A 19,703-nucleotide genomic window follows, 5' to 3' on the forward strand; every position below is an offset into this window, starting at 1 on the left:
GCTGCCTCTAACCACGCCAAGAAAGGAATTGCTCGCAATCCAGAAAACTGGCATTGTCCACATGTCCCCTGCCACGGACTATAAAACCCCGTCACACCGAGACTCTTACCATCAATCACCCGGGCCAAAGCGAAAAAACGAGCACAAACGCGCGAGCGCTCGCAGCAGCAGAAGCAGCGGCGGCAGAGCACGAGCCACCCCCACGTGCGGCATGGCGCCACCATACGAGGCGATGCTGAAGTCCACGGCGTACGAGCGGATGCGCGGGGAGCACCCAGCGGAGTTCGCGCCGGCGAGCGTCTCCTTCACGCACGACGCGCGCAGCGCGATCGACCGGCGCAACAGCTTCCGGGTGAAGGCCGCGCTCGTCTACCAGGCCATCACGGGCCACCACGCCAACGACGACATGCTGCGCGCCAACCAGCTGCTCCTGGCCCTCACCAAGGCCTGCCATTCCAGCATCCATGCATCGAAACAAGAAAATGCCGGTGCTCGCTCACTGCCCCTAGCGAACTAATTTCCGTCTCAATTTCCCAAACATGTTTGATTTCTTCCATAACATTATTGCCTGCAAAATTTTCAAGGTAATGTCCGTACGGAGACTGTGATCAAGCAGGAGACCGAGGTAGATGCGCAAAATGCCAATCCAGCAGACACTAATGGGAGCACCCCAAAGGAGGAGAAAGCGGAGCTCATCGACGAAGGCTGGGACGAGGAGCACAAGCGAGTGGTCGACAGCATCTTCCTCGTCGTTGGCTTCCTTCCGAGGCTCATGGACGCGATCAACAGGAGCGTCGACATCGAGGGCGTCGACGAGAGCTTCAAGTCGGGGCTCATGCACGAGATCGTCACCGACGTGATCAAGCTCGAGAACCAGCTTCCCCTGAAGGGCCTGATCGACGTGACCGGCGTCGTGGAGCGCGTGATAAACGATACCATCGGCCGCAAGGAGTTCAAGAACGTCAAGGACTCCATCAGCGGCGAGTACAAGCTGGCATTCTCCCAAGGTACCTTCGGCAACGTGATCCACAGCTTCTGCTGGTACTACTCGCCGTTCTTCTCGAAGAAGGCGCCGGCGCCGCCGGAAGGCATGTTCAAGAGCGTGGCTACCGATGCCACTATGGCGACGCGCACGCTGCTGGACTGCCTGCACCAGAGTGTGGCGCCGGCGCCAGGGCAGGGGACGCGCGCCACAGGCAGGCCGTCCCGCATGCCGGCAGCGAGGGAACTCCGGCGGTCGGGGGTCCGGTTCCAGGACTCCGAGAGGGGCCGAGCTGAGGTCGAGTTCAGGGAGCAGTGGAAGACGGTGCTGCTACCGGCGCTGGTGTACGACTTCAAGCTGGCCACGGTGGCCCGGAACCTCCTGGCGCGAGAGTACGAGGAGCAGAGCAAGCCCGTGACGCGCTACTTCCAGATGATGAACGAGCTCGTCGAGGACGCCACCGACGTCCGGGTCCTCTGCCGCGCCGGCGTCGTCCGCAGGGGGTCCAGTGGCGCGCAGGAGGTGCACGAGCTGATCAAGAACATCGACGGGCACGCCACGTACCCGTCGGTGTACATGGCAATGGACCGGGAGATCGAAAAGGTGAAGCAGTATCACGATAAGAGGATGAAGAACTTCTTCGTCCGCAACCGCCCTGGTGTGATCTGGGCCTCGTCGGTGGCCGCCGTCTCGGTGGTGGCCATAGTGGCCGCGAGGAAGAAGCGGGGGTGAAGGACTGAAGGAGGGAAGCACGACTCGATCAGTAGCTAAAGACAGTCTCATACATACATGTATGTATTCGAATGTACATATTTATAACTTGATTTGTTGTAAGATGTATGTATTCAAATCAATCAATACTATATACTAAGCAGGGAGTAATCGGTGCGCTCTCAGCACACCAAGCACTGTAGCTCCTGTAGTCAATACTATATACTATGTGGGCTCGTGCATATATGCGTCCGTACACGCTTCTGGACTCCTCTCTGCGGAGGATATTGGGACGCACATACGATTACTTCGGTACCTATGCTCGCTGCCATATACTCGGCAATGGCCAACTGACGCAAGAGTAATGCATGCTACGGTACATCAATCAACCAATCAAAACTGCTCATTGTATACATATATATACACATATATATACATGTTCACTGTATATACATACATACATATATATATATATATATGTATACACACATACATACATACATATATATATATATATACACACACACACAAAATTATCCCATTCTAAAAAAACAACAAAATATCTCGCTCATTTATTTTCTCATACACGTACGTCCAGATAAAATCCAGTGTTTCCGTCTAGAAACTTTAGTTGCCGACGGAAACTTTAGCCGTCAGCAAAAAAAACACAACCTTATTTTTAAATTAATACTTCTCTCATTTATTTCCTCATACACATGGGCCAGATAAAATCTTGCCGCCTGTCCAAAATTAGATAAAAAAATTCCGGATCTACTTCCCTCACCATTCATGATTCATACTTAAAAAACAACAATAAAAAAAAACAAATTAGATAAAAAAAATTACACTACTATCAATTTAACAGCTTGACACATAAACACCCGATAGAAAAAAAAACACATAATTGACCCATGGGCCTTGACGCATTAAGTAAAAAACTACAATCGCAACATTTAAAAAACGTGGCTGTAAAAAAAAGACTGAACTTATCAGTCAAATTATAACCTATAAATCACATAACATTCTAGCATTATATTTATTCGAGACGGCGCAACAACGTGCGCCATTCTGCCTAGTGTGTTTGGTGCCGAGCACCCCTATCCAATGGACGAGGATCCTCAGAGAAGAACAGTGCCGTGATTTTACTCAAGCTGTGAGCCATTGGATTGAAACTTGAGGGACAAGATCCGGTAACACAGTATTGATACAGTACCATGCTACATATATACATATATATACACATATATATACATGTTCACTATATATATATAGAGAGAGAGACACACACATATACAAAATTATCCCATTCTAAAAAAACAACAAAATATCTCGCTCATTTATTTCCTCATACACGTACACCTAGATAAAATCCAGTGTTTCCGTCCAAAAACTTTAGTTGCCGGCAGAAACTTTAGCCGCCAGCAAAAAAAACACGACCTCATTTTTAAATTAATACTTCTCTCATTTATTTCCTCATACACATGAGACCAGATAAAATCTAGCTGCCTGTCCAAAATTAGATAAAAAAAATTCCGAATCTGCTTCCCTCACCATTCATGGTTCATACTTAAAAAAACAACAATGAAAAAAAAACAAATTAGATAAAAAAATTACACCACTATCAATTTAACAGCTTGACACATAAACACCCGATAGAAAAAAAAACACATAATTGACTCATGGGTCTTGACGTATTAAATAAAAAACTACAATCACAACATTTCAAAAAATGTGGCTGTAAAAACAAAAACTGATCTTATCAGTCAAATTATAACCTATAAATCACACAACATTCCAGCGCGCAACAACGTGCGTCATTCTGCCTAGTGTGTTTGGTGCCAAGCATCCCTATCCAATGGACGAGGATCCTCAGAGAAGAACAGTGCCGTGATTTTACTCAAGCTGTGAGCCATTGGATTGAAACTGGGGGGACAAGATCCGGTAACACAGTATTGATACAGTACCATGCTACAGTAAATTATCGAAGTGTTACACCACACCTCGTAAACTACTGTTCCTCTCCGCCTTTAAAGGGTTAAAGGCCGAGGAACCAGATCCCCATTCAACCCTCCGCACCTAATCCAATACTCCCTTGCTCACCCATGTTCTGTCTTGTTCTGTTTGTCCTGCTATTTTTATAAAAATTAGATGGTGTCCACAGATAAAAACTAGACTTAAAAAACTGAGGCCGGCATACCACCCCCGTGCCACACAACCCTAAGCCTCCTGAGTGCTACTCCCGCCGCGTCGCCACAACCTCCACGCCTCTCCTGCGCCGTCACCATCGCCGTCACCGCCCCCGCCCCTGCCCCGCCATGGATGAGCGCCTCGCCGCCGCCACCACCCCTTCTCTTCACCGCCGCCATAAGTCTTCCGTCGCCACCCCCAACTCTTCACTGCCGCCACACGATCCTATCAGAGCTCGTCAGCGCAAGTGAACGATCCAAAAGCCACCCCACCCACCTATCGGCATGAGGCAATCAGAGCAGGAGGGGAGGAGGAAGGCGAAGCGAGGCGAGGCGAGGCAGAAGGGGGATGATGGAGGAAGATGCCTGTGCGGATGAAGGTGGTGGTGTATGCGTTGTCGCCGTTCCAGCAGAAGGTGATGCTGGAGCTGTGAAAGGATATTACCACTAAGATCTACCACATGCAATACTCCCCTGTACCTCCGCTCTATCGTGTCCGTCGCGGCACACGCCAATACTGCCGCCGCTCCTAGCGCTTTCCTTTTGGCACTGCCAGCTTTCCCGACGGGACCGGGAGCCACGGATGACACCACAATGCCTTTACACCCGCCATCATAAACTGACAGACTTCACGCGGCGCACCATCACCTCTTGCCTCGTCGTCGGTGGCATCACAATCATCGCAGAATATGCAAACAACCTTGGGCACCACGACCGGCTCAAGCTCCTTCTTGATCCTCTGCTGCCTCGCTCCCGCCTTGTGCAGGATAGCTTCCATTACTTGTTGGGAGAGAGGAGGGCGAGGAGGTGAGAGTGGATCGTTGCTTTGTCAGAGATACAGGGGAGGGTAGGAGAGAGAGAGAGATTAGGGAAACTTGTGGTTTAATTTGGTAAAAACCTAATCATTAATGATTTGTTTACATAGGCTATCTCTTCGTTAATACTTGCCAATAATGCCAAATATTGGTTTGATGTTTCAAATTCACATTTTGAATTGGAAGACAAACGTAACATATTATTCTTTACTCTCCAAACCAGTTTCTTTCCAAGAAATCTCATATTTTATAGCGTTAGGCCCACTTGTAAGAAGATACTCCGTATTATCTAGAATGTTGGATATATGACGAGGAGCTAGATATTTCTTACGGCGCAAATGAAGCATAACTTTTATGGCAAATTACCTACCCAATTTTGACATATTAGAAATTTAGAAAGCTTTTTGAAATAGTATTTCATATAAAATGTAATTATATTATTTTCACATGAGCAACTAAATTGGTATAGAGTTGACTGCATGATTTCTAAATAATCATAGATCTAGGTACAAGAAGTACTGCTGAAGCCAATTTTTTCCTCAAAGATCTCGTTTTATTATTTTTGGGCCCACACGTAATAGAGCTACTGGGCTTTGCCAATTTGATGTTTTTTGTTTAAAAAAGGAATTGAATGGCACAAGTTGCTCCGAAGACCAACATGTTCCACTGATGGTGGCTGCCTATGTCACTGATACGTGGGTCTCATGTGTCATTGGCTTATTCTCCGTATACACAAAAGATTAACGTCATATTTGTTTTAGTTAGGGATTATAAAAAATAATGTATAGACGATGAATTATAAAAAGTTGAATTGTTAAAAGATAAGGGTTAAAAAAGTTCATAGTTGTTTGACAAATTATATTCTATAGATGTTAGATTGTTGATTTTAGATGTTAAAAATTGGTAATGCCCTCTCTGCTCTTTTTCTCCTCCTATTTTTCTCCCCAACGGATGCTATCAATCTCTCTGGACTCTTTCTCCTCCATTTTTTCTCCCCACAGCTATGCAGCAACCCATGATGGCCAACCACAGCCCGGTGCCCCTCCATCTTATCTCTTCCTATCAGCTCTTCTCTTTCCCTTTCTCTCTCTCTCTCTTTTTTAATAAAGGGTCTTTTGACCTAGCTTCCATTGAAGGCTTTGCGAGAGTCGGGGTTCGAGCCCCGGTCGGCTGCTTCCTCCCTTGGAGCCTTTACCGACTGAACTAATAATTTTCTTTTCTCTCTCGGCTGCAAGGAGAAGTAACTGCTCCTTTCTTCCTCCTTGCTCCTCTCGGCCAAGCACAGAACAGCAGAGTAGCTCCTGCGCGCCTCTCTCGTCGACGTGCTGGTGGTTCGGGATGAGGCGAGCGCGACAATCGCGGAGCGCGAAGGTGTCGCAACACTCATCGACCTAAGTGGCGACAGAGGCCGCAGAGAGGAACATGACTCTAGGGACGATCTCCCACATCCGACGGCGAGGTAGGGAGGTGAAAGGACAATGATGTCGTCTAGAGAGGGGTGAATAGGCGTTTTTATAAAAATTTGTCCCCTTCACCATTGGACTAAACTTGCAGTGGAAAATAAACTAACAGATTTTTCACAATTGAGAATCCTAAATATGTTAGGCTTAACTAATGCACAATCACCCTAAATAAGTGCGGATGTTACAATCCTAGGGTGACAAAGATTAAAACTCTAGTTAAAAATCCTGAAAATACTATTTATCGAAGTCTTAGGGTTGACCCGGATACTCTAAGTTCAGAACTGATTATACAGTATCTAGAGTATCCCGGTTAAATGGCAAAAATCCAAAATTAGACGATATACGCGACCGTATTTGCCAAAATAGATAACATGTTAGCGTATTTATAATTTTAGCATCCGTATTCGGCACACTGTGTGCCGAATATGACACTGTAGCTCACATTCGGTACACGGTGTGCCGAAAATGAACAGTACCGAGCGTGAACAGTAACAGCAGTGCATTTGAATTTTGTTTTTCCTCTTTTTCAAAACGGTGGTCTTTTATTACTCCAAAAATATTAAAACTTTTTTTACATATTTCATAATCCATGTGCAACCCATTTTAATTGGATTCAAAGAAAAATCCTTTGTATATTTAAAACTAAAATTCTTCAAAAAAGACTACTTTTATAAATTGTAATAATTTTTAGTGTCTCAAATAAATTCCCAAAAATCTAGAAAAATTCACTAATATTCTTATTATGTGATGGACTAATTTCTAAAATTATTTTCAGCCCTAGTTTATATGATGAAAAAGTGAGTTCTTTTGTAATGCTTCATTTATATGTATTTTTATCATTTCATGTAAATGAAGTATTACAAAGTAACTCATTTTTTCATCATATAAATTAGGGCTGAAAATAATTTTAGAAATTAGTCCATCACATAATAAGAATATTAGTGATTTTTTCTAGATTTTTGGGAATTTATTTGAGACACTTAAAATTATTATAAGTTATAAAAGTAGTCTTTTTTGAAGAATTTTAGTTTTAAATATACAAAGTATTTTTCGGTGAATCTAATTAAAATGGGTTGCACATAGATTATGGAATATGTAAAAAAAGTTTTAACATTTTTGGAGTAACAGAAGACCACCGTTTTGAAAAAGAGGAAAAGCAAAATTCAAAGGCACTGTTGTTACTGTTTACGCGCGGTACTGTTCATTTTCGGAGCGGGGATGTGTCGAATACGGTGCTACAGTCCATTTTTGGCACACGGTGTGCCAAAATACGGTGCTACAGTCCATTTTCGGCACACGGTGTGCCAAAAATGGTGCTATAGTGTCATTTTCGGCATACTGTGTGCCGAATATGAACTACAGTGCCATATTCGGCACACGGTGTGCTGAATACGGATGCTAAAATTGTAAATACGCTAACATGTTGTCTATTTCGGCAAATACGGTTGTGTATATTGTCTAATTTTAGATTTTTGCCCGGTTAAATCTGAAACCTTCGGGTTTTGCAGAAAATGAGCTTGAAACTGAAATTAAACAAAACTTAAAGAGTTTTACCTCAAACCAAATGAAAAGTCATGTGTTCTAAGTGATTATTTCAAATAGATCTAAGAAGAAATTACAATCAATTTCACACGAGTAAGTAGATCGAGCAATATACATAAATATTAAGCAAGAACACAAGAACATGAAAACAAGAGAGGAGACACAAGATTTGTTTCCCGAAGTTCGGACACCTCCTCTAGAGGTTCCTACGTCTCCATTGAGGGGTTCGGTCACACATGAGCTGGATCTCTCTCAACTCTTTTCCTCTCCAAGCATGATCACACTTTAGCTCGGTTTCTACTCTTGATTTCTTCCCTTACGGAGGCAAACTCGAAGCCTTCACAAACTTCCCGCGGCACACCACAACCTTGAGTGCTCGCCGACGACATCTAACCGCCTAGGAGCTTCAAGCTCCAAGAGTAACAAACGCTTTGCAAACTTCTTGCCAATAAACTTAAGTGCTCAAGAATAAAATTTAGCTCACTTGCACTCAATCTTTCAATCTCTCAATCCAAATCATTTTTCTTCTTAAATCACACACTAGATTGGAGTGGGGAGGAGTTCTTTTGGTTCTAGAATATTTTTCTTTCATGCTCAAGCAGCAATAACTAAGAATGAGGGTAAGAGGATATATATACTCAACCCCTAAAAACTAGCTGTTACGCACCTTTTTGTACTGACCTGGAGTATCTGGGTCAACCCTGAGTTTCCGGATTGGCACTAGAATGTGTAACCGAGAGCCCTGGCCAGAGTACAACTCGAAGGGTTCTAAACCCGGAGTCTCCGGGTCAACCTGGAGTATCCGGGTGAAACACTTAGGCCCTAACAGACCACTTAGCTCAGAACCTCACCCGGAGACTTCGGACAACCTGGAGTATCTAAGTTCAGCATAGCTGGCACTTGAAAAATGACGTTAACTTTTGATCTCGAGGTCTGATTTCAACGATTTTATACTCTATAGAAAGTTTATTCAGAGGGCTATACATCTTAACTAAATTCATGACCTAACACATTGGATCAAACTAAAAACACTCTGAAACTAAATTCAAACACTTCCACACTTTCTGCACCGGGCTCCTTAAGCAAACTCTCGCTTTAGGTTGGTTAGAAAACTATTGAGCACTGAGACACGACAAATAACTCATATTGTATCACTCTTAATAGTGTGGTATACCTATACTCAATTTCAAAGATAAAACATATTTTAATCATATTGAGACTTTGAATATCTTCAAGTACTGCTTCTTTCCTTCAAACTTAGAGGGTTGTCAACTTTTATATTATCGTCATTTTATCTCTTCTTTATTGTTCATGTGATTGATGTGAATCACCGGTAGCTTCACATGACCTCGCACGGTATAGGCGCAAAGCATTCACTCGTTTTTCACCATCGTCTTGGTTCTTCGGCGCCAAGCCATTTGCTTGCCCTTCACCACGGATGGTCCATCGTAACCGAGTCTTGTTTGCCCTTCACCGTCTTGCCATAGGAAACTAATTTGCATTCGACATCTTCAATAAATTCATTTTATCATATATAAAGTCCAATCTTGTTCTTCACCCTTGGCATATAGAATATTTCAACTCAACTCATGTCTTCTTATGGACCCTAACCCTAACTCACTCTCAAACATAAAGCATATGGGTTAGTCTATAAAACTCAATTGATAACTTTTATACCTTAAATTACTTGATCTCCACTAGTAATTTATTAGCCTTCATGCATAATGTCAATATTATTGAGCTTCTTCTTCTCCTCATGAGCATCACCTAGCATCACTAAGAGCCCATTCATCTTGATGCATTTTTAATTTTCCTATTTACCTAGAGCTCATTCATCTCTTCTCCATATATCACCTATGTAACAACCTACTAACAATTTTTAACAATATTATTAGTCCATAAATTTTGTCATTAATTTTCAAAACAACATATAAGGGTTAGATTCACTTTTAGGAGGGTGGCTGCATAGGAGCGGTGGTGGCATGATGAGGAGAGGTGGCACGACACGATAGGGAGACGCGACGTGGTGGCTTGGGCGACGGTGACCGGTGGAAGCGGGCCGGTGGGGAGGCGACTAGGGGCGGTGGCAATCGGCAGAGAGGCGGCAATGTTGAAAGAGCTGCGAGGCAGCTCAATGGGCAATAGCAGGGGTGGGTGATTTCGATGGATAATCCGTGAAAAACTTGGGGAGACCGAATTGTTGGATTGCAACAATCCAACCAGCAGATTGTTATAATACATGGTAAGAAGCTGTCTATTGGTTTCAATTTAAAATTGTAAAAGCTAGAATTCACACTCCTAAGCTGAAACAAACATGTACTTAACAACTTGCTAGCAACAAATTCCTCGAATACATATTTAGTTTTTCCAAATAGTTTACTTTTGTAATGACAATAATTTGATGTTACAAAAACAAATGTAAATCTCTTGAAAAGTAACAACTTAGAATGTGTTTTGGAGCACATTGGGTTCACATGAATTCCTATTCCTCTGAGGAAGTTTTTACACCCTCAACTAGGGTATGATTTCGATCATCAACGAAGGCTAATAAAATCTAGTGCATACGCACTAGATATACTATTCGTCGTATTTTTCTAGTGGCATTTGTGCGGAGTTCTTGTGTTCGTAACAGGGCCGAACGATGAAGCACTACAATTTTTTCCACCATGAGCTTCTGCACAAGCAAATTATGAGCTTCATGAAATGCAATTGTATGAACTAAAACGGCCAAAAGTCTAACAATGAGGAATCCAGATTCAGTGGGGATGAAGACAGAACAGGGAGTGCGAACCACAGATTACACATACTATATTTATTCAGATAACCACAGATATCAGAATTAGCAGCCGTAAGAGCGCACGGACCCATCGCTATCTCTTAGAAGCTCATAGAATTTTGCTGAGAGAAACGTGCCAACGCACATCACGATATTTGGCGAGATGCACTAGCTACTCGATCTCGTGTAAACACGGAAACGACAAATATTTGCCTTTTTGCCATCTCTAGAAAAACAGGAGAAACTTAATCATAGACTTTTGCTGTTATATATTATTGTTGCTATATGTAATTGAGAACTGAGGTGGCTAGCCATCTTTGGATTTTTCTGTCGTTTATATTCGCAAGGCATGTCGGGTACGGTACTCGACGTTCGAACTAGGCAGGGAAAGATTATAAGCTGATTCTGTGTAGATAGATATACAACAAACTCGTGTAAATTAGAAGGTTTGTATCGATGTATCAGGTGACGATAGAAATTATTTCCGAAAGTAGGATCGAGCTGAGAAGGAAACAGTACATCGCATAATTCATTGTCTGTATGCTATCATGTGAATCTTGGAATATTTTGTGTCAGTTGTATTTGCAGCAGGGAGTCCGTGACAAACAAGTTGCGTACATGCATGTCTCAATTAAAGCGTTTGGAACGCGGAATCCATCGTTTATACGTATTAGAAACTCTTTTTATCCCTAACTAGTTCAACGAGTTGGAACTCGCATTATTTTATTTAATTTTGTCTTTTCAGTTATTTATGTAAAGTATACATATAAATTACCTCTATTCTACATTGCAAACTTGTGATTTATGAAGCCATATTAGTTATATTCCATTATTATACTTTCTAAATGAGTGTATGTTAGGTAGACACTCAACTGTCTATCGTTTTATACCATATTGCACCAATGATCTTTTAGTAAATTTATCTTAGGTTATTTGATGCAATTTTTATGATAATATTTTATTGACTTACACTTGATTGTGCAGCATTTGAATAATTTTGTGCATGTTTGAATTTAAAATGAATTAAAAAGAGAATATCATATGAAATGATAAAATTGTATATAAATAGAGCATTACAAAAGAACTCATTTTTTCACGAAATAACTTATGATTGAAAATATTTTTATAAATTAGTATATCACATGAGAAGAATATTAGTGATTTTTTCTGATTTTTAGGAATTTATTTGAGGCATTAAAATGGCTAGAAGTTATAAAACTAGCCTTATTTAGATAATTTTAATTAAATATTGGCTTAGGTTTTTTTATTAAACCAATTAAAATGGGTTGCTAGTAAACTCTAGTCTGGTTATAAATTTTGTTTAGAAATTTTGAACTATTCTGATACTCTAAGATAAAATTAAGAATTAAATGAAAACTAAATACACACTTACAAGCTCTGTACGAACACGAACTTACTGCTATCTCACCAGTTCAGCAGGTGATAGCAATGTCTTAGATATGATATGACTGTATTTTTCGTATTTTTCAATTTTTTATCAGTAAGTCTTATATGACCTCTCATGTTCAAGATCTCAACTCGGACGACATTAAACCATTTTTACAATTGTTTAAAATGACTACATAATTTTATAAATATTGAAAAAATAAAATATAAAACAATTCGCACTTGGTAGCCCAACTGAGAGCCCAAGAAGCAACACCACGCCATGCTCAATAGCTACGTAAGGTCTTATTTGTTTTCTATTTTTGCTGTTATCAAAACCAGAAGATAGATTAAATGGGTTACAGAGAAGTAGTTTTTTAAGAAGTAGACGTTTATTTTGAAAAGATAAATTAAAGTTAAGAAATGTATTAAGAGATGTTTTTTTAAGAAGTTACGTGCTAAAAAGTAAAAAAAATATTATAAAAATCAACGACTTATTTTAAAAACAGTTTTTGGCAAAGGAAAACACAGCTTTTCACGTGAGGCACAAATCGGAAGCCCAAACAGTCCCTAACTTCATCGCGAACCCCTTGCCTTCTTCCCCAAACACGCCTCCGCGACTCGACCCCCCCCCCCCCCCTTCTCCTCTTGATTCGAGCGATCGACCCCGCTCTCGCCGGAGTGCTCCACCGCCAGCGTCCACCCCAACCACTCCCGCTCGCGCGGCGCCGATGGAGTACGACTTCCGGGGCCGATTGGGCTCGGGCTCCTACGGCGCGCCTCCCGGGGCCGTATCCACCGGATCGTCGCTCTACCCGCACGTCGGGCAGCCCTCCCACGGCGGTGGGGGTTCCACCGCGTCACTGCGGGCCGCGCCCTACCACCACTCGTCCTCAGCATCCGGGTCCTCGGCTCCCATAGTTACGCCGCTTGCTCCCACCCCGTCGTCCTCGTCGAGTAATTCTCCCCTTTTCCCACTCTGTAATCAGTTGGCTTGTTGATTCGCGGTTGGTAGGTTCCCTGGTTGGTGGACTGTTGGGTAGTGGTAAACTGCACGCGTGATGCTTGATCGAATAGGGGACGGTAAATCGTTTATTCGACCTACTTGGATGGGCTTCAGTAGCTGTCATATCAGTAGATCTCTTGTTGGAATAGGTTCTAATTGTATGGATCGTGATGAGGGCACCTATAAATCCAGCCCTAAAACTGGCGTATTGTAGCACTTGTATTTGTTCAGCTAGCAACTGTTTGTAAGCTGATGCTTGTTGGATAATACTCCAGGGCATGCTGGCAGTTATCAGTAATTCGAATGATCTGAGCTAATTTGAATTGAACTTTGAACTTGTCTTGCCACAATAGAGTAGGCTTGATTGGTGTCGTTGGTGCTGCTTAGGTGTGGGCTAAAACATGAATTGGTTATGCACAAATCAAGGTGCTATATGGACTTCTAGGTGTTTGCATGTGCCTTTTACTCGTTTTTATCTGTGTTTGCATTGCGCTTCACTTTCCACTAATAACTGGCAAGGAATGCAACCTTGCCAGATGACAAATGCTTATGAAATGGTTCAGTAATAACGAGTCCGACAATGAGAATGTGTAAATCCATATTCCGTATTATTTTATCTCAACATAGTTGAAGCCGTTAAGATGGTAACCTTGCCTAGGTTCATGGCTGTAAAGTAAAATAGTTGGTAATGCTAATAAATTTGTTTATACATTTATTTTTATTGTTTCCATCATGCAAAAAAATTGCTCACTAGTGTTTCCTGTTTTGCTTGCTATCAAGAACAGTTCATGTTCTAATAACATTATTTATTATTATACAGAAGTGGGCATACAAGTTGCGATAAAGCCTGACTACCGCATTACCCCTCCTGTGAGTAATTTTATTTTTTATTCAGTTATTATTTGCTGTTTTCTCAAGAACTACTAATCTGCTCTGATACCAATTTTTCTATTCTAATGAATTACAACTCCCACTGGACAATGTTCTTTCCTCTAGATACAAGTGTTGCTCCTGACTCCAGTCAAAGTGAATTGTTGCCTAGGTGTTAGACAAATATTGAAACATTGACATGTTGTTCGCTAAGATGTAAATTGTGAAAGTTTTCAACTGCTGATCACTTTCCTTTGCTTGTGAAAGCAGTGAAGAGTTGATGATGTAGCCCAACAAGTGATATGTTCGTCAATAAACAATCCATCTTCATCTATTAGTTTTTGGCTTCTTTTATGGTAGTCTGTGGCATGAAAGGTTACAACAATGGATTGGTTCATCATTGCTGATCCATTACGGTTCACATTTAGCGGTCCATTCACCTTTGATTGCCTTCCTGATCTTGTTAAGCACCATTAACAAATCTTAGTGTTTTATCCATTTCTCGATTGGCGATTACCGTTTTGGTAGCCTATGGTAGACCTAACAGGTCAAGCTTATTCCATGATGAGTGGACAGCTTGGGATGAAAGTGTGTCTAAACAATAGAAGAACTTATGTTTGCAGTCATTCTGTTTCCAGTAACATTTTTTGTCGATGGAACTTTTGTGCAGCCCTTGCTATTTGTTGTTTTCATAATCATGGTTTAATAGTTTGTAGTCAATTGAGTTGAAATGTAAGTGGATACAAGTCACACTATGTGTACATTCCATCAAAGCTCATATTGTAGTTGGGGACTGGCTAGTGTTTGTTCTGTTCCTAGAGATGCATTTCAGCATTCTCCACACTTACGTTCATATTGTGTGGTCATTAAGGGTAACCCTGTTTGTTACATGGCATTGAGTGCTTGCTATTCATGCTTCTCTCATCCATTCATCTTTTGGGGGCAATTTGCGATCTTCTAATTAGTGTTATCTTTTCAGCCTCAAATGGCACCACATATGGTAGAAATTCCTCATAGCATCTTCAACTTCGACTTTGAGTATGAGAGAAAGATTCTTGCTGAGGCAGAGGAGAACCCCAACTGGAACAAGTTTGTGGTAGAAAGACAGGCACCACAAACAGTGCCACAGCAGGCAAGATACACACTTCCCACCACTTTTGTCTTTCATGTATCAGTATATCATTAACCGGTACACAAATACCATTGGCTAAGTTACCTTCAGGTTCTTAGTGGAAAGTCAAGAATTGGTTTTAAGTTATCCATATACTAGTTCTCAGTTATTACTGTTGGCTTAAATCCAAGCTTTCCTTGTATAACTTAGGCTCACCAGTATTTGATAAGAGTATAAGACTTACTCTCCCACCCTTCCTCCCTCTTGTTAATGTTGCTGACGGACATATTTGATGTAAGTAACATAGGCACTAGTTTGAAAGACTAGGAAGCTTCTAGACATGCTTATTGAAGCAATTATAGATTTGATGTAACACAGGCATTAGTTTGAAAGACTATTAGAGCTTATGGACTGCTTATTGAAGCAATAGTATATTGATACTGTAAAGCATGCATCTTAGCATTCAACCTGGTCTTGCCATTTCCCTATGGAGTAATGATCAATGTGGTTTGGGAACAGTTTGTACAAAGCTATCAGTACTTTTATTCTGTTCTTTCTTTTTTCTTTTTGCCCTATTCTGCCAGATAGACCATGTTGCTGTTGCAAAAAAGTTTTCTTGTGTTTAGAAGTGGCATTTTGCTCCAAGTTTTTTTTCAACCCATCCTCAGCCAGTGCTAGTAATACTAACTTCTTCTAGGGATGTTCTCATCTGTTAATAATGCTAAATGTGAGCTATTGTTAACCCCCAAACCTTATATTTGGCAGTTAAGGCCCCTTCCAACCAAATTCAGATGATACGTTGAGAATCCATACCATTACCTTGTTATTTTATGTAGTTTACTTATGAGAAAAATTGTCACATGCGATTATCTGCTTTGATTTGTTTCTAATCTGGCTTCAGTATACTTAAGATGTTCAAAACCCAGAACCACATAGTAGCTGGTAACCTGGCTGTCCTTCACCCCTTGATAAAACACTTGTTCAAGAGTAACATGTTCTGTTTCAATCATACTTAATGTGTGAACTTGGTTGTCTGAGGGGACCATCACTTTTGTTAATCCAGTTGTGTTCCTTTTTGTGCTTGCTCATATATGTCCAACCAGTTGTCGCTGAAGTGAAATCCTAGGGTAATACTGCCATAAGCTGATAGAAACTTCTTTTCTCTGGGAGGTATTTTATGAAATTTAGTACATCCTTGATTTTATTTTAGGTTCTCAGCGCCCTGACATCCTTTTCACATGATGAGTGGCGCTAGTGCATATCCAGCCACAGCTTTTTATAACAAATTCTATTGATCGATAACTGCCATTGCTTTTTTCCTTTTGCAGGCTAGACCAGCATCTTCAGGGGATCCAGTTGTGGACAAGTATGTTGCGATGGGGCTTGGACGTGAAGCTGTCTCATTTGCTGTGTTGAATTATGGAGATAATCCAGTGAAGGCATACTCTTGCCCCTTCTGTATTTTCTTAATACCACTTCCAGCACCATCAATCAATTGAAAAACTGTGCGCTGATAACTAAAGTTTATTTAACGTCAATAACGTAGCTCTGTATATCTTATCACCATTCAGATTTGCTGGCAATAACATCCATCTATTCATATTTCTTGCACTAATCCCTTTTCCAAGACTATGGTTGCCTTCATGTCCTAACGAGAGACAGGAGGAAGTGCCACCCCCACCCCGCTTCTTAAAAATATCTCATGAACCATTAAAATATATTATGAGCAGAGTTTCAAATTTCAATCATCTTTATTCATTTAGTCCGTCGGGATTTTATGTTGCTCTCCCATTGTTCATGATTATCGGCTGCACTTACCACTACTGCTCTCATAAATTATGTATAGGCTATTAGGCTTTTAGAACTAGAAATGTTTGAAATGTTTTCAGACGGTCCGTGATATTCCCTGAAGCAACACAGCAAATTTCATTAGCAATTTTTGCAAAAGAGTAATCTTCTGGTAGGAACAGTAATTTGCTGTTTGTTAATTGTACACAACTGGGTAAACGAAATAATCCGACTTGTAAAGCAGTTTAGCTGAGATACCCTGGTAGTCAGTCTTCGTCATGTCATATGTGGACTATCTGATTTTATGCCGACATTTTTCTGCTTGTGCACTGTTGCTATTTATTTACGGAGCAGCCTATTTTCTGTTGCTGTTGCATGTTCATCTAACTGACCAATATGACCTTGTCGTCTGCTCAGGTGAAAGAGTTCGTGAAATCCTACAATATTCTCCACGAGATGGGCTTCACGTCCGCAAACGTTCCCGAGCTGCTGGCGATTCAAGACAACGATCCTGACAAAGTCATCCAGCGCTTGCTTTCCTCGCCATCCTGATCCCGGAACAAGACGCCTTTCATATGTATACCCCCATGTACAGCCTCACCCTATGCTGGCAACCATCATGCATGTCACATGTAATGGAGTTCCGAGTGTTCGTACTTCTATTTACGTGTTATCTGGTAGTCAAGTAGCGTGAACTGACATGATTGTATGGTTGTATCGAAATCTCTTGTCAGCAGTTGTTGTATGGTAGTACACATCATGCAGTTGTTGTATGTGCTTCTGATCAGAAATTGCCACGAACTTGTCTCCGTTCATGAGTCTAACCATTGCTCACCTGGATCATCAGTTTTCAGCATTCTCCTCCCACCGCTTCGGCTCCGCCGCCGTGCGTCTTCCTCGCCCCGGTAAGCTCCAAAGCAACGGCCCACACGCCTGCGGCGACGCAACAGCGCTGCGTGGAGTCTAGCAAACTCTTATGGGATACGCTGTCCGAGACGGTTGCTCTCTTGCTTAGTGGAATCCACTTGTGCAGTGATGCGCAGACATGCTTTCAAAAGAGCAGCAATGAAGTATGCGTGCTGCGATACTCTGCCTTCAGCTTTAGTTACCACCCCACAAAAAAAAAAATCAAAAAAAAAATGAACCTTCAGTTATCCCCTGTTTGGACAGAGGATACGAGTACTATACAGCGGGGCAATTATTTTTTTGCCGTCCTACCGAACTGCGCATGCCAAAATGCCATCGTAAGGGATTCTCGCTTAAATACCATCCGTGCACGAGATAAACAGTACCTAAGAGCTAAAAAAAGAAAAAATGTGTCAATTTTTGTCATGCTCTATAATTCTTAAAAAATGTGTCAATTTTTATCACGCCCTATAATTCAAAGGAACTCACTTTTTATTTATAATCTAAGGTGATAGATAATTTTAGAAATTAGTACATGACATTAGAGAAATATTAATGAATTTTCTCAGTATTTTTGAATTTTTTAAAACCTTAAAAATTGCTAGAAGTTGTAAAAGTAGCATCTTTTGGAGAACTTTAGTTTAAATTTTACATAAGATTTTTAGTTAAATCTAGTTAAAATATGTTGCTTATGAATTATAGAGCATGTTTATACTTTTTAGCTCGCTGAACGTGTAATGAACAGTGTGCAGTGGTATTTGAGCGAGCACCTCCGTTAATTACCCCTATACAACAGCACCAAAATGGTCCAAGAAAGACCAAAACATCTGTCGGTCACTGGGCTCGTAAGAGCATCTCTAGCAGCCTCGCCAACGAACGTGCCGCCCATCTAAAACGTCAAAAACAACTGATTTTCATCTCGCACGCCATTTAGCCGGCCTCACTATCCCACTCCTTCCGCATGCCAAATCTAACGTGTCTCCCCCCCCCCTCCTCTCCACACCATCCTCCAACTGTCGGTCACCTCGTGCGCTCCCGCGATCATCCAGACTCCGCGGCTCCGCCCTGAGCCCACGAGGCCGCCGCCTCTCTCTTGGCTATGCTCCGGCCAGGTCATGTTTCGGGCCCTGTAGCAATCCTACAAGAATACGGGAATTTCACAGAAACTCGAACATCCAGTCCAAGCTCATTTTTCTGCTCGCTCGTATAGGACCGAGGCAAACACTCGTCATTAACCCACTGATGACATGAACTAGAAGAACATTTGGGGAAATTGCAAGAAATCACTGCCCGCGGAAAAAAAAGGAAGAAAGAAGGAAACCCATAAAAAAATATGTCAATTGGACAAATACATCTGAAACTACTCTATCTAATCGTTGAATTCAAGAACCACCAAGGCCTCAACGAAGACGACTTCAATCTATGTTGCAGCAGCTGATCCTGAGTGGAGGAACGCACCCTAGAGGAGGAGCCGCGGTAGATGCCGCCCCGGAGGAGGAGCATGCACCGCTCTCCTTGGCCACCGCACCGCCGCGCTCTCCACGCTTACCATGCATCCGCCATGCTCCCACGCTGCAACTGCCATGTGTCCCTGTGCTTGGCCATGGCGCCCTTGCCAGAGAGAATGAGAGAGAGTAACAAATGAATGAGATAGCTCAGAGTGAGCTTGTCAGTTTCGATAACTTAATTGTCCTAAATAAACTACTGAGATAGCTCAGCGATATGCTTATTAGAAACTACCATTCTTTCTCCCTAATGATCGTAATAAAAATCTTCCGGCTCATGATAGTAATCGAAGTCTTCCCGCTTATCTTCAATTATCATATTATACAAGATGACATAATCCGTCATGATTTGTCGGAGTGTCTCTTGATTTCAAAACCTTGCTAGTCCATGAACAATGATAAAATGAACTTGTAAAATTCCAAATGCTCGTTCGACATTCTTCCTACACCTTATTGAGCTTGCGAGAAAAGTTTTTTCCGTATTTCCTTCTAGATATAGCATTGTCTTCACAAATATTGCTCATGGTGGATATATGATATATTTCAGGTAATACCCTATTGTATAATTATGATCATTGATGGTGTAATTTATTTCTGAAGCTTGTCCTTCGGTTAGCTTTGTAAATAGAGGGGAAACGGTGAAGAACATTAATATT

At 41.7% G+C, this 19,703-nt stretch overlaps 2 protein-coding genes across 2 annotated transcripts; both read left to right on the forward strand.

Moving 5' to 3' along the window:
* The first annotated feature begins 232 nt into the window (after window positions 1-232).
* LOC133914490 (uncharacterized) lies at window positions 233-1,753 on the forward strand. The gene is made up of 2 exons (XM_062357591.1): window positions 233-488; window positions 585-1,753. The coding sequence occupies exons 1-2, from the start codon at window positions 233-235 to the stop codon at window positions 1,712-1,714; spliced, it is 1,386 nt and encodes a 461-aa protein (XP_062213575.1). The 3' UTR covers window positions 1,715-1,753.
* A 10,651-nt stretch (window positions 1,754-12,404) lies between these two features.
* Window positions 12,405-17,445, forward strand: LOC133916836 (uncharacterized). Its single transcript, XM_062360698.1, has 5 exons — window positions 12,405-12,818; window positions 13,688-13,737; window positions 14,717-14,869; window positions 16,177-16,287; window positions 17,054-17,445. Exons 1-5 carry the CDS (start codon window positions 12,593-12,595, stop codon window positions 17,186-17,188), a joined length of 675 nt encoding a protein of 224 aa, XP_062216682.1. The 5' UTR covers window positions 12,405-12,592; the 3' UTR covers window positions 17,189-17,445.
* Window positions 17,446-19,703: the final 2,258 nt, after the last annotated feature.

This window comes from Phragmites australis, chromosome 4, assembly GCF_958298935.1.
Source record: "Phragmites australis chromosome 4, lpPhrAust1.1, whole genome shotgun sequence".
Classification (NCBI taxonomy): Eukaryota; Viridiplantae; Streptophyta; class Magnoliopsida; order Poales; family Poaceae; genus Phragmites; species Phragmites australis.

What these genes read in the sequence shown, in the direction of transcription:
- LOC133914490 (XM_062357591.1), top strand. Translation starts at nt 233, where the DNA reads ATGCTGAAGTCCACGGCGTACGAGCGGATGCGCGGGGAGCACCCAGCG. An exon ending in ATCGAAACAAGAAAATGCCG is followed by an intron (nt 489 to 584) that starts GTGCTCGCTCAC and finishes AAAATTTTCAAG; the next exon opens with GTAATGTCCGTACGGAGACT.
- LOC133916836 (XM_062360698.1), top strand. Translation starts at nt 12,593, where the DNA reads ATGGAGTACGACTTCCGGGGCCGATTGGGCTCGGGCTCCTACGGCGCG. An exon ending in ACTACCGCATTACCCCTCCT is followed by an intron (nt 13,738 to 14,716) that starts GTGAGTAATTTT and finishes TTATCTTTTCAG; the next exon opens with CCTCAAATGGCACCACATAT. An exon ending in CACAAACAGTGCCACAGCAG is followed by an intron (nt 14,870 to 16,176) that starts GCAAGATACACA and finishes TTCCTTTTGCAG; the next exon opens with GCTAGACCAGCATCTTCAGG.